This window comes from Peromyscus californicus, unplaced genomic scaffold (genome assembly GCF_007827085.1).
Source record: "Peromyscus californicus insignis strain IS unplaced genomic scaffold, ASM782708v3 Scaffold_4__1_contigs__length_199733344, whole genome shotgun sequence".
Lineage (NCBI taxonomy): Eukaryota > Metazoa > Chordata > Mammalia > Rodentia > Cricetidae > Peromyscus > Peromyscus californicus.
This window is the reverse complement of record NW_026294562.1, coordinates 102,308,376-102,322,001: the sequence shown is the minus strand read 5'-3', so window position 1 is coordinate 102,322,001 and position 13,626 is coordinate 102,308,376. Positions and strand designations below refer to the sequence as shown.

The 13,626-nt window shown below is 49.8% G+C and overlaps 1 protein-coding gene across 3 annotated transcripts in view; it reads left to right on the top strand.

Moving 5' to 3' along the window:
- Window positions 1-13,626, top strand: part of C2cd3 (C2 domain containing 3 centriole elongation regulator) — a 118,350-nt gene that overhangs the window by 95,185 nt on the left and 9,539 nt on the right. For all 3 annotated transcript variants that reach the window (XM_052713991.1, XM_052713992.1, XM_052713993.1), the window contains 2 exons: window positions 168-1,077; window positions 7,661-7,772. In XM_052713991.1, the coding sequence (XP_052569951.1) occupies window positions 168-1,077; window positions 7,661-7,772 (1,022 nt within the window). The remainder of the gene's footprint in view (window positions 1-167; window positions 1,078-7,660; window positions 7,773-13,626) is intronic.

Here is a 13,626-nt window from a genome sequence, read left to right as displayed (position 1 = left end):
AAATCATACTGCTGTGAAGATAGTTTCACTGACTCCTGGGTGAATTAACTGTTGTGAGGTTTCTTTAAAGTCTGATCGCAAGGATGCTTGTGAAGCTAGAGGCCAGTGAGGAAGCTGTGTGGTCTGTAGCCCTGCATATAGTAAGAGTGGTATCTGTTGCTATTCAGATCTGCAGACTATCACCAGAGACTCACAAGCAGCTTGGACTTCTCACCAAGCCAGGAGTAGAAGCAGAGCAGTCACCACCCTCCCAGATGCTCAGGACACCGAGGCCATGGGAGGACGAAGCACCACTCCAGCGGAGCCACTGGCAGGAGCTGGAGAGGCGAGCACATATTCCCTGCCTGCCCCTGTCCTTGAAGAGACTTCAGAGAGAGGAGTGCTCCATGAGTCGGTGGAGCACATAGAACCCATCACGAGGGTGCAGAGCGGAGAAGACACTGAGGTGGACCCAGACCTCAGTGATGAAGACTATGAAGAAGACATTATTGAGCCCAGGACCCTAAATGAAATTACCACAATGACAGACAAAACTAGCCCCTGGTCCAGTTTCATGTCAGACATAAGTGAGGTCTTCAGCCCTCAGCCCAATGAGGGAAAAAGGGAAGGCCCCTCCTGTCCTCCAGGACCTTTCTTGAGAGAGGAGCTTAAGGTCAGAAGTAGCTTATTGTCCAGCCCACAAAAGGCAGTCAAACCCCAATCTGTAGAGGGCTCCCCTAACCAAAGTGTTGCCTGTGAGGGTGGAGCCTATAAGACCAAGGTTGAAGAGTCTGCCTCAACCAAGCCTCGGCTTGTCCCAGGCCTAGCGTTCTCAGGAGCCCAAGAGAACAATGATTCTGTTGGATGGAGCTCACCACAGATCAGTCAGGACAAGAGGCCCATGCCAGAGGCCCTGGCCGAGAGTGAAGCTTTCTCCAGTGAGTTCAGTGACTCTTCTGAGAGCTTTGAGAAGTTTCCTCCACACCTGCCCTCCCAGAGCAAAAGAGAAAACCACAAGGAACTACCCGTAGACTCCCCTGCTTCAAGGCAGAAGCAGGGAACCACTGGACCAGAGGTGTCCACGAGGCAGAACCTCCTGTATCCTTTGGTGTTTCCCACAAGTGGGTACTTAGGCCGTCTCTCCCTGGGCACTTTGGGTGCTGCTATCAGGCTAAGAGAGTGAGTGTGACCAGTGGCCCTTGTGGAATGCACTGGAGGGTGTAGGGCATGGGAAGGCTTTTCCTTCAGAAGTCTCACATGCATGACTAGTGTCTTATGTCTACCAATGAAGCCAGGCTTGGTGGCGCTGCCTATAATCCCAGCACTGGGGTGGGGAGGGATGGAGAACTGGGAGCTCTGGGTCAGTGTAGGTTACAGAGCAAGACCGTGTCCAAAAACAAACAAACAAACAAATCCACCATTGATACCAGCCCCTTCAGGTGGGAAACACTGACTGGGATTTGGGTGTTGGTAGCACATTCACAATGAACTTTTCTGTCTATCTTCTCCAGTTTATTTACTGTGCAGTTTCCTACCTAAAGGCAAGGCTCAGGCCCCAGTTGGAATAAAAGGCAGGCTGGAGCTAGAGCTAGAGTCCCTTGGTAGAACACTTGCCTAGCCTTGGCTTTTATCCCCAGAACCACAAAAAGGAGGGTGTGTAGCTGGAGTTTTCCTGCCTGGCCCACAGTCAGGATAAATCTCTCTCACCTGCCAGTCCCACAGCCACTCAGACCCGACCAAGTAAACACAGAGACTTATACTGGTTACAAACTGTATGGCCGTGGCAGGCTTCTTGCTAACTGTTCTTACAGCTTAAATTAATCCATTTCCATTAATCTATACCTTGCCACATGGCTCGTGGCTTACCGGCATCTTCACATGCTGTTTCTCATCGTGGTGGCTGGCAGTGTCTCTCTGACTCAGCCTTCCACTTCCCAGCTTTATTCTCCTCCTTGTCCCACCTACACTTCCTGCCTAGCCAATGGCCAATCAGTGTTTTATTTATTGACTAATCAGCAACACATTTGCCATACAAAACATCCCACAGCAAGGGTGGGTATAGAGAGAGAGTATTACTATTGATTAGTATTTACTGTATGCTAGGAACTTTTTTAATTTGTCACACAAGTATTTTAAATGAGTGGCATCTACTCTGCATGTGAGGAAACAGGCTCAGTGACTTTTTTAAAGATTCATTTATAATTTATGTGCATGAGTATTTGCCTGCATGAATGTCTGTGTACCATGTGCATGCAGTACCCATGGAGGCCAGAAGAGAGTGCTGGATCCCCTAGAACGGGCGTTTACAGATAGTTGTGAGCCACCATGAGAATGCTGGGAATAGAACCTAGGTGCTCTAGAAGAGCAGCCAGTGCTCTTCACCACTGAAGCATCTCTCCAGCCCCCAAGATTTAACTTAAAAAAAAAAAAAAAGTAGTGGGGCTGGAGAGATGGCTCCGAGGTTAAGAACACTGCTTGTTCTTCCAGAGGTCCTGAGTTCAATTCCCAGCACCCACATGGTGGCTCATAACCATCTGTAATGAGATCTGGTGCCCTCTTCTGTATACATAATAAATAAAATCTTTTTTTTGTTGTTTTTTTGTTTTTCGAGACAGGGTTTCCCTGTGTAGCTTTGCGCCTTTCCTGGAACTCACTTGGTAGCCCAGGCTGGCCTTGAACTCACAGAGATCCACCTGGCTCTGCCTCCCAAGTGCTGGGATTAAAGGTCTGCGCCACCACCACCCGGCCTAAATAAAATCTTTAAAAAAAAAATGAGCCAGGCAGTGATGGCACACACCTTTAATCCCAGCACTCAGGAGGCAGAGGCAGGTGGATCTCTGAGTTCAAAGCCAGCCTGATCTACAGAGCGAGTTTTAGGACAGCCAGGGCTACACAGAGAAACTCTGTCTAAAAAGGAAAAGAAAAGAAAAATGGTGATAGAACTAAAAAGTAGGTGTCATTGAGGTAGACTTGCCTAGGCTCTCAGAATGTAATTACTGATGGAAAGATGTGGTCCCTGATTCTCCCCTGTCCCTCCTTTGAAACAAGGACATGTTATAGGAAAGTAAAGCACTTAGCACCATCTCTACCCTTCATATGTGCTCCTAACCAACTGATCCTGTGAGCCACACTGGCCAGTGAAGTAAGCTGCTTTACGATAAGAGATCTTCCCATCCTAGAAATCAGGAGCCTGACTTTGACCCTCCAGACCCCACATCTTATTACTGGTATGAATTCAGGTCTAGCCTTCCTGAGCCTGTTCTCAGATCAGATGGAAGACATGACCCCTATCCGACCAGACTTACAAGCTCCTCGGGTCAATGTCCTTTTTTCCCCATGCTCACCCTCACCTAGCATTGCAGAGTAGAAATCAGTAAATATAAATTAACCTAAACTATCACATTTCCATAAAACAGAGAAAATCAGATGAGTAGAATCATTGTATAAATGATTCCTTTGTGAGCATGTGGTATATTCATATGCATGTGCTCATGTATATGCATATGTATATATGATCACTGCATGTGTGTGCTAGTGCATGTGGAGGCCAGAACCACCTCCATTTTTCTTCACCTTATTTTTTGAGACAAAGTCTCTCACTAACCCTGGAATTCACCAGCGCAGCAAAACCAGCTGGTGGCTCCTGTGCTCAGGGATCTTACCGGCACTAGGATTACAAGCATGTGCCACCATCCCTGACTTTTCATGTGGGTGCTGGGAATCCAAACTAGGGCCTGCACAGCAAGTACCAACTGAGCCCTACCCTGACTCATGATCCAGATCCGAGAGAGAAACCTAAGGATTACAGAGGTCGGGAAAGGCCTCTGGCTGGGTAAAGCCTCCCCAGACTCTCAGAGCTTCCGACATCCCTGCCGACATAGTCAGTGTAGTTATGGTCACATTGTTGTCAGGGGAAGAGCTGCCACATGTGCCCAGGCCCCAGGCTGCTTGAGTTCAGACCTTCCATTCTTTCAAACCATACACTAAGTCCCAAGGACAGAGCAGCCTTTACTAAACTCCAGTTCCATTGTCTGGTGAAAGGCAGGTACAGGCAATTACTCCAAGTGCTTTGGTGAGACATAGGAGCAAGAAGAGAGGCTGCTGTAGGCTGCTCTGAAGTACAAAAAGAGATGGGCTGGAGAGATGGCTCAGAAGTTAAGAGCACCGACTGCTCTTGCAGAGGACCTGAATTCAATTCCCAGCAACCACATGGTGGCTCACACCCATCTGTAATGAGATCTGGTGCCCTCTTCTGGCCTGCAGACATACATGCAGGTAGAACACTGTATATATGATAAATAAATAAACCTTTAAAAAAAGAAGTCCAAAAAGAGACGTGAGGAATGGGCCTGCTGGTGTGGTAGGGAATGCCTGTTATGCCAGCAGTCAGAGGCTGGGGCAGAGCAATCAGGAGTTCAAGGCCAGCCTGGGAAAGATAATGTCTCAAAAGAAGAAAGCAAGCAAACGTCAGCAGACCACTCAGGACACTGGTACCAACAAGAGATGGAGACCATCTGGCCTAAAGCGTGGAGTGTTGGAAGAGGAGAGAAGACACGGGATCAGACAGAAGGTGGGGATGAAGAAGAAAATCTCAAGTGTGGCTGACATTTCTGTCACAGGTTATAGGTTGGCAATGTCTTTACTAGATAGGGAAGCACAGAGAGCTGGTCTTGGAGAAAGATATGTCCATGGTGGACAAGTGTCACAGGACATCCAGGAGGAAATGCGGTCCTTGATTACAGGCAGAGGATCAAGTGAGCATCTCAGACATGAAGACAGCAGAGAGTCGAGCTGTGAGACCTGGGAGTGCTGTCTTAGCTAGGGTTTCTGCTGCCGTGAAGACACTGACCACGGCAACTCTAACAAAGGAGGACATTTAATTGAGTGGCTTACAGTTGCAGAGGTTTAGTCCATTACCACCATGGTGGGCAGCACGCAGGCAGACATGGTGCTGGAGAAAGAGCTGAGAGGTCTACATCTCGATTGCCAGGCAGCAGGAAGGGAACTGTGACACAGGGCATAGCGTGAGCATGGGACCTCAAAGCCCACCCCCACAGTGACACACTTCTTCCAACAAAGCCACACCTACTCCAGCAGGGCCACACCTCCTAATAGTGTCACTCCCTGTGGGGGCCATTTCTTTCAAACCACCCTAGGTGGCATGCAGACAGAGGGTTCCTGAGGGTGGGGAGCACTGGGGAGATGGCATTCAGACAGGGGGTTCCTGAGGGCTGGGGGCACTGGGGAGATGGCATGCAGACAGAGGGTTGGGGGCACTGGGGAGATGGCATGCAGACAGGGGGTTCCTGAGGACTGGGGGCACTGGGGAGATGGCATGCAGACAGAGGCTTCCTGAGGGTGGGGAGCACTGGGGAGATGACATGCAGACAGAGGCTTCCTGAGGGCTGGGGGCACTGGGGAGATGGCATGCAGACAGAGGCTTCCTGAAGGCTGGGGGCACTGGGGAGATGGCATGCAGACAGAGGCTTCCTGAGGGCTGGGGGCACTGGGGAGATGGCATGCAGACAGGGGGTTCCTGAGGGCTGGGGGCACTGGGGAGATGGCACGCAGACAGAGGGTTCCTGAGGGTGGGGAGATGGCATGCAGACAGAGGCTTCCTGAGGGCTGGGGGCACTGGGGAGATGGCATGCAGACAGAGGCTTCCTGAGGGCTGGGGGCACTGGGGAGATGGCATGCAGACAGAGGCTTCCTGAGGGCTGGGGGCACTGGGGAGATGGCATGCAGACAGAGGCTTCCTGAGGGCTGGGGGCACTGGGGAGATGGCATGCAGACAGAGGCTTCCTGAGGGCTGGGGGCACTGGGGAGATGGCATGCAGACAGGGGGTTCCTGAGGGCTGGGGGCACTGGGGAGATGGCATGCAGACAGAGCTATAGTTTCGTGTCCTGGTCAGAAGTGAGGATGGGTCCCGTGGTGGGACGTGTGAACTTTAGGAAAGACCTGCCATGGTGGGCAAAAATCACATTTCAGTGCTGAGGGAACTGGTGGAGAGGACAGTTCCTGTGGGCACCTGTCCCTGCACACTGTGTCAGCATGAGCAGCAGCTCTGAGGTCAGGCGCCATCCCAAGCCTGTTTCCTATATAAACTAATCCTCCTGATTATCGGCTGAGTGGTAACTAGAAGTGGGGTCATGGTGGGGTGGGAGGCGCAGTGTTAGTGGTTTTCTAAATGTAAGACCTTGTACACTCTGACAAACAGGAGAAAGAACCTCAAAATAGACAGTCACCCTGCAGAGCAGACAGGACGTGACGAATGACGAACTAAGGAGATCTTCTGTGTTCAGGTCCAGCCGACACCTCCCAGCAATGCTCCTTCCCCGTAACCTCAGCTGAATGCCGCTAAGGGTAGTAAGAGCGGCACCAGCAAACAGCCCCCCCCCCCCCCCCCCCGTCCAGTTCTGGAGATAGCCTGGGTCAAAGGGTCCACCCCACCTCTCTAGGGAAATCAAAGACTTATACATGTGGGTGCATGTCGTCCATTCAGGAGATATTCATTGAGCATTTATTCTGTCCCAGGCTAGGTAATGGGAATAGGGCTATGAAAATGACATCGTCTCTGCCCTGTTGGAGGCCACTCTGTCATAAGAGGGAAACAATAAAATGGAAAGCTGGGTAAACAAATTAAGTCAGAGCCATACTTAGCTGCTTAAACAGAAACCCTAAAAAACAGCACCACAACAGTCCCCTCTGTCTCCCTCAAAATTAAGGCAATCTGAGTCAGTGCTGTAATTCAACAGACATTTGTGCTTCTAACAGCAGCTTACGGGGTACAGAGAAGTCCGAGCTGTAGCCCAGACCTTTATAGGTCTCATGTGCAGACTGGACAGACTAGCTGGGCCACGCCTCCCCACCCCAGCTCTGGTTTTTCAATGTGTTCAGAGAAGAGCCAGTAGGCACATCCTCCAGGACCAGTCACCTCCTTCCTGCTCGAGGCACTGCCCTAGGCCACCTTTCCACCCTCCCTGTGTCAGAACATGACTCTTAACCAGCAGGCCCTCAGCCAGTGTTCAGCCCTTGCTGCCCTCCCACCTCCTGCAAGCTCTAGGCAGGTACCTCGGTAACTGAAGGACACTGCTGTTGGGAAACTGGAAGAACACTGCACACACAGGAAATAAATATGGGCCGGAGAGATGGCTCAGTGGTTCAGAGCTCTGGCTGTTCTTCCAGAACAGGGTCAATTCACAGCACCAACACGGTGGCTCACACTGTAACTCCAGTTCTAGGGGATCTGGTGCCCTCTTCCAGCCTCCTTAAGCACCAGGCATGCATGTGGTACACAGACATACATGCAGAGAAAACACCCATACATACAAAGTAATAATTTGAAAAAATTCTTATAATAATTGAACATTCTTCTGTGTTACAGACTGCTCTCGGGAGCGGAGGAGGAGGGACCATGTAGCTAACGTTAGGAAAGGTCTTTCTGGAGGAGGTTAGGGTGTGAACCCACTAGAGACTAAAGAAAGAGAGGGACGGGACGGGAGGGAGGACACAGGTTAAGAGAGGGCAGGGTCTTCCAGTGAGGGAACTACTTGTGCCAGGATTCACGGACAGGAGGAAGGAAATAGGAGAACACGAAAAGCATGGCTGAGGTCAGGTGGGGTGCTGGTCTGACATGAGGGTGGACGTCTAGGTATTTTTGTCCCTTAACTACCATTGCAGCCCAGAACCGATTGTGGTGCCCAACTTCTTTCTGCCTCCCCAGCAACTGGAGGCTTCTCTCCGCTTGATCTCCTACTCTCCAGCTCTGCCACCACCAGCCACAGCTGACCAGGTAAGAGCAGCCACTGGCCTCCCTTTCCTGCCCAGTCAGCATCGATTCCCTGAAAGCATACAGCACACAGAGCTGCCCTGAGCCATCTCCCTGGAGAAGCTGCTCCAGGGGTCACCACAAATAAGAAGTGCATCCCTAGGGGACCGTGACAGCCTGTCGGGTCCAGATGAAGAACAGGGTAATCGAGGCAGTGTGTCCAGTTGCTCCTTACAAAACATTCTGATAACTTCATCAACACGAACGTCAGGCAGCTAGACGTGTATCCCGTTCTCCACTTTTCTCTCTGACATAGTGCCTGGTCTCACTGCAAGGAGCAAAACTAACAACCGTACTGTTCGGATATAGATATGTAGATATATGTCATAGATATAGATTATATAGATAAATTATCTGTCTTTGTGTAACACAAATTCTAAACAAAAAGCCAGCCAGCCAGCCAGGTATGGTGTCAGAGGCCTGTGACTCCAGCATTTGGTGGAAGCAATAGTTATCTGGAGTTCTAGCCTGGCCTATGTGAGCTCATCTTTTTTTAGAAAGAAAGAAGGAGCTGTCCAAGAACCAGTCATACCTGTGATCCTGCCTCAGGCTACCTTGCCATGTCCCCAGGGCCAGCTGACGACTTTTCCTCCTTGGGCTCCCTCTGGAGAGAATGTGACCTAATTTATATTCTAACAAATACATAGAATGCCACATGTAGGGGGGGGGGCATAACATAGGGGAGAAGGGAGCTAGGGACTGGTCCTGTGTAGTGGACACAAAGCAGCCACCCCAGAGCTTTCAAAACATTTTTTCAGAGACAAATGTAAGTTATAAGAAAATGTGCTTGCTTGCTGACTGTGGCAATAGCCCCTATTCAATACTTGCATGACTTAAACATTGTTCTAAATACGCTACAGTCGACTGTTTTTATCTTCCAGCCACTGGGTAGGCTAGCCAGACTCTCCCCACTTAGTGAGTATATCAGGTTGGCGCTGTGGTAGGCTACCAGACAGAAGCAACTTAAAGGAGAAAGGCTTCCTTCTGATAGCAGTCCGTAGTCCTCGGCCGCATTGATGGTGGCAGAAGCTACCCACCTCAAGACAGACAAGAAGCAGGTAAACAGAGAAGGACCAGCAGCCAAACGTAACAACCACCAGAGGCTCATCAACCTCCAGCCAGGCCCCTCCTGAAACTCCCAGACTCTCCCAAAATAGAGCCACCAGCTAGGGATCCAGCCTTGAGTACATGAGACTTTTGAAGGAACACTTAATATCCAAACCATGACAATGAGCAAACTGAGACTCAGAGCTTCCTGTCCACAGCTCCACACAGGAAGAAACTGAGTCTCTTTCAGGGAGTGGAGACTCTAGGAGTCAAGTGAATCTGTTTGTGTCTCCAAGCCCTGCCCTCTGCTTTCCACCTGAAATCTTGACACTTTGCTTCTTTTGGGGTGTGTGTGTGTGTGTGTGTGTGTGTGTGTGTGTGTGTGTGTGTGTGTGTGTGTGTGTAGGTACTGAAATTACAGTGTACCACCACACCCAGCACATGGGAATGTTTTCCTAGCCCATCTGCCTTGGTGTAAATAGACTTCATTTAGCAGTTAACAATGTAAACGTTTCCCGTGCCTCCTCCCCAGAGGCTGTGTTGATGGGGGTAGAGTCAGTTCTGACTGCTCCTGAGAGCCATGTGAACGAGTTCTATGCTTACTCATTGCTAACAGGCCAAGAGACAGCTGTGTGATGGTTCTCAAGAGAAGGGTTAAGATGTCTGAACCGTTCACTGGCTTTCCTCTCCCTCTCTTTCCCACCTCCCCAGCGTATTTCCGAAACATCTATTTGTTTGGCAGATAGCTCAGTCTGAGGTCCTGTCTGCCTTAGTAGAACCCGTCCAGGGGCAGCAATGCTGTTCCCTCAAGGAACCTGTGGGCTTTTGTGGTCCTGATTCCTCCTCTGGCTCACCTCGTTCCTCTGTACCTCTTCTGACATTTCACACACATGGCCAAGCCTTCTACACTAGGCTTTGGGGGCTGTGTCCAGGCACTGAGCACCAGCTGGAGCACAACATTCATGAAACAGAATGCTGGACCTGCTAGTGAGTAACCAAAGGACCTGGGGCACATGGCTTGACCTCTCTGGGTCTCGGTTTTGTTCTAAGTAACAGCAAGCTGATAATGCGTGGTTAACAAGATGAGGGGAGAATTAAGTAGGCACACTTGAATCCTCCCTGCCGCCCTCTGGGCCAAGTGGGTGAAGGGTCACTGAGTCATGCCCCACAGGAAGAGTTCCACAAGTCAAGTTCTGTGACAGAACTACCAGACAGAATGCTGTTCCTGTTTCTGTGTTTGTGCCTCTGTGGTGACTTCCTCCCCCGGGGACAGACTGTCTTTGGTCTTTCTGAGACAGAGTGTGGGAGAAAGAAGAGATGAGAACCTCCCTTCCCTTAAAGGGCACACTGAGTTTCATGCAGATGAGACCCATGCAGGTCTCACCCTTCCTGGCTTACCCGCAGCAGAACTCCATTGCTTGCTGCCCTCGGGACCACTTCTCTCCTTAGAACTGTCTGGGTCCCACTTAGGATAACCAGTGCCATCACAGTTGGCCCAGTTCAGCACTGGAAGGTCTCAGACCAGGAACAGGAAACCCCAGGAGATGGATTTTGGGTGGAAGCCTGCTGGTGCTGAAAGTCAGATCGCCTGTGTGTTTAAGGCACTGCTATGAAACTTCCCTAAAGCAAAATGGAGCTGCCATGTCTTGTTCCAGTAGTGTTAATAATCAAATGGAAAATTATAAAAAAGGGGACCTCGTGCCTGTGCGCCTGGTATCAAGAACCACGGCAAATGATATCTTGACCAACGGCACTGCAGCCTCCCACAGGAAGCATTCCCGGGGGACTCTCTGCCCAGCACTGGTGACACAGCCTTGGACTGGTGCTGCCCTTGTTACTGGTCCTTGGACACCCTTTGTTAGTAGTCCCTGTAGCCAGAGGAGTTGTTTTCAGTGAACGTATGTCTTCGTTGTTGCCGTTAGAAGCTCCCTGTAAGCAAGGGTACCGTGAAACCACCTAACTAGACCACTCACGGGTGAAAAGAAAGGTTTGTTCAAGCTGCCAAGGCTGTCTCCAGGGAACAAAGGGAACAAAATAGCAAAAGGCCGAGAAAGCCTTGCCAGTTTTAAAGAGCTGTGTTTGCAAAGGGAGGGAGCGTGTAAGGGGAGCAGCCTAGGAGTTAGAGTTGGAGGAGGGGTTGCTGTCTAGAAGAGCCTGGAGCTATGTGGAGGACGTGATATGTGATGCAGCTATGTGTTAATAGGGAACTAGATGCCCTGTTTCCCAGAAGTAGTTGGCTGTAGGAGCACATAAGGAAAGTAATGGCCTTTCCTGACAGAAACCCACTTCACAAGTTTCTGAAGAATCCACTAGCAGTCCTTCTGTCTCCCAGGTCAGAGTCCCCTGAGCTGAGCCCATGATGTCATTATGACACTGTCAGGGGCACTGCCATTGTGGGGAGCCCACTTTGGACCTAACACTTCCCTCTGCCTATCCCCTTGGGATACGCCATGGTTCATGGCGTACATGGTCCACACTGCAATGTTTCCTGCTTAATCCTAAATAAATACTGCCATTCTTTAACATCTCTGTTATGTAGTTGGACACTAATAATACAGGTACCAGAAGTTCAGAGAAACGTGGGTTTTTTTCAAATTCACTTTTTTAAAAAAAAAGATTTATTTATTTATTATGTATATAGTGTTCTATTTGCATGTGTCTGCAGGCCAGAAGAGGGCACCAATCTCATTGCAGGTGGTTGTGAGCCACCATGTGGTTGCTGGGAATTGAACTCAGGACCTCTGAAAGAACAGCCAGTGCTCTTAACCGCTGAACCATCATCTCTCCAGCCCTCAAATTCACTTTTTAAAAGCACTGAAATAATTTCCATGGCTTGTCAGAACTTTGAGTGTCTTATATTTACTTTAGAGTTAATTGAGAATTACATTTGGTCAGAGACACCATGATCATCTCAAAGTTTGGCGTTTCTGAAGGTCTTAAAAATGGCCCCCATGAGAAACATGCCTGCCGCACAAGCCTGAGGGCCTGAGTTCCGATCCCCAGCACCACATAAAAGCTAGGTGACAGTCACATTGGAGGGAGGAGACAGGAGGATCCTAGGAGCTTGCTGGCCAACCAGTCTAGTCAAAACACAAGTTCCGGGCTCAGGAAGGGCTCTGTCTCACAAACTAGGCAGAGGTCACAGAGGAAGATGCGCTGCACACACAGACACACACACACACACACACACACACACACACACACACACACACGTCCTCACTCTGAGGAGTTTTAGTGTTTGGTGTTTAGCCACAGTCTTGCTGTGCTGGTACACTTCATTCTCTCACATCCTGGGTCTTGCTGGGCGGTTTCCCTGCAGCCTGAAGAACTTCCTTTGAAGTTTCACATCACATGGACCTGCTGGGAACCAGGACTCTAGGCTTTGGTGCTCTCAAGCAGCTTTATTTTGAAACTGATTTTCACTGGCTATGGAATTCCAACTTGAACTGCTGTTTCTTTTAGCTTTTTAGAGATGCCTCACTAGGGTGTACCTCAGCTGCCCAAGTGCATACTTACCTAGTGTGTGCAGAGCCTTGGGTTCAAGCCCTGGCACCACATGAACTGGACATGGTGGTGCATGTCTGTAATCCCAGCTCTTGGGAGACAGAGACAGCAGGATCACAAGTTCAAGATAACCTTTGAGACTCTGGGGAAAAACTAAAATCCTCATCTTTAGTCTTCCATTGTTTCTGATGAAACATAAATGTCTCTGTTATTGTTCTCTTGAGTGTTATGTGGCCTGTATCCTTCAGCCGCCTTTAAGAGCTCTCTGTCGCCGGGCAGTGGTGGCTCATGTCTTTAATCCCATCACTGCAGAGGCAGACGATCTCTGAGTTGGAGGCCAACCTGGTCTACAGAACGAGTCTGGGACAGCCAGGGCTGCACAGAAACCCTGTCTCAAAAAACAAAACAACAGCCGGGCGGTGGTGGCGGCGCACGCCTTTAATCCCAGCACTCGGGAGGCAGAGCCAGGCGGATCTCTGTGAGTTCGAGGCCAGCCTGGACTACCAAGTGAGTTCCAGGAAAGGCGCAAAGCTACACAGAGAAACCCTGTCTCGAAAAACCAAAAAACAAAAACAAAAAAAAAAAAAAACAACAACAACAAAGATTGCTGTGTCTTGGCTTCTGATCAGCATAGCTACAGTGTTTCTAGTTGCGGAGGCGGGAGGGGCAGGGAAGAACATGCTGGTCATTAACAGTCCTAACAACATTGCAGCTCGTAGGCTGGGTTGTGCGTTTATAGAGTTCATTTTTATTGTGCTACATTATTTACCTATGTTATATAGTCATTGGTATGTGATGAAGTCATAGAATCTTACGTAATTAAAATTGTAATGGTAATTAATGGCTATGGGTTTGGCGCAGAGAAATAGGACAGTGGCTGGGATGACACATGCAGTCAAAAGAAAGCTTTTGGTTTTGTTTTTTAAGATGAGTGCTTTGCCTGCATGTATGTATGTGCACCACATGAGTGCCTGGTGCCCACGGAGGTCAGAAGAGGGCTTCAGATCCCTTACAACCAGAATCACGTGTGATGTGAGCCACCATGTGGTACTGGGAACTGAATCTGTCATCTGCAAGAGCAGTAGTGCTCTCAGCCCCCAGGGAAGGCGTTTATGATCGGAGAGCTGCAGCTTCTGTGCAGCAGTGCACAAGCCTCTAGAGAACTGCAGGTGGAGATGAGCTGCAGAGGGGCGGGCCTGTCCTGGTCAGAGGCATTTGATCCAGAGCACGGGTGGGGCGCTTGCATTTGGAGGAGAAAAGCCACACC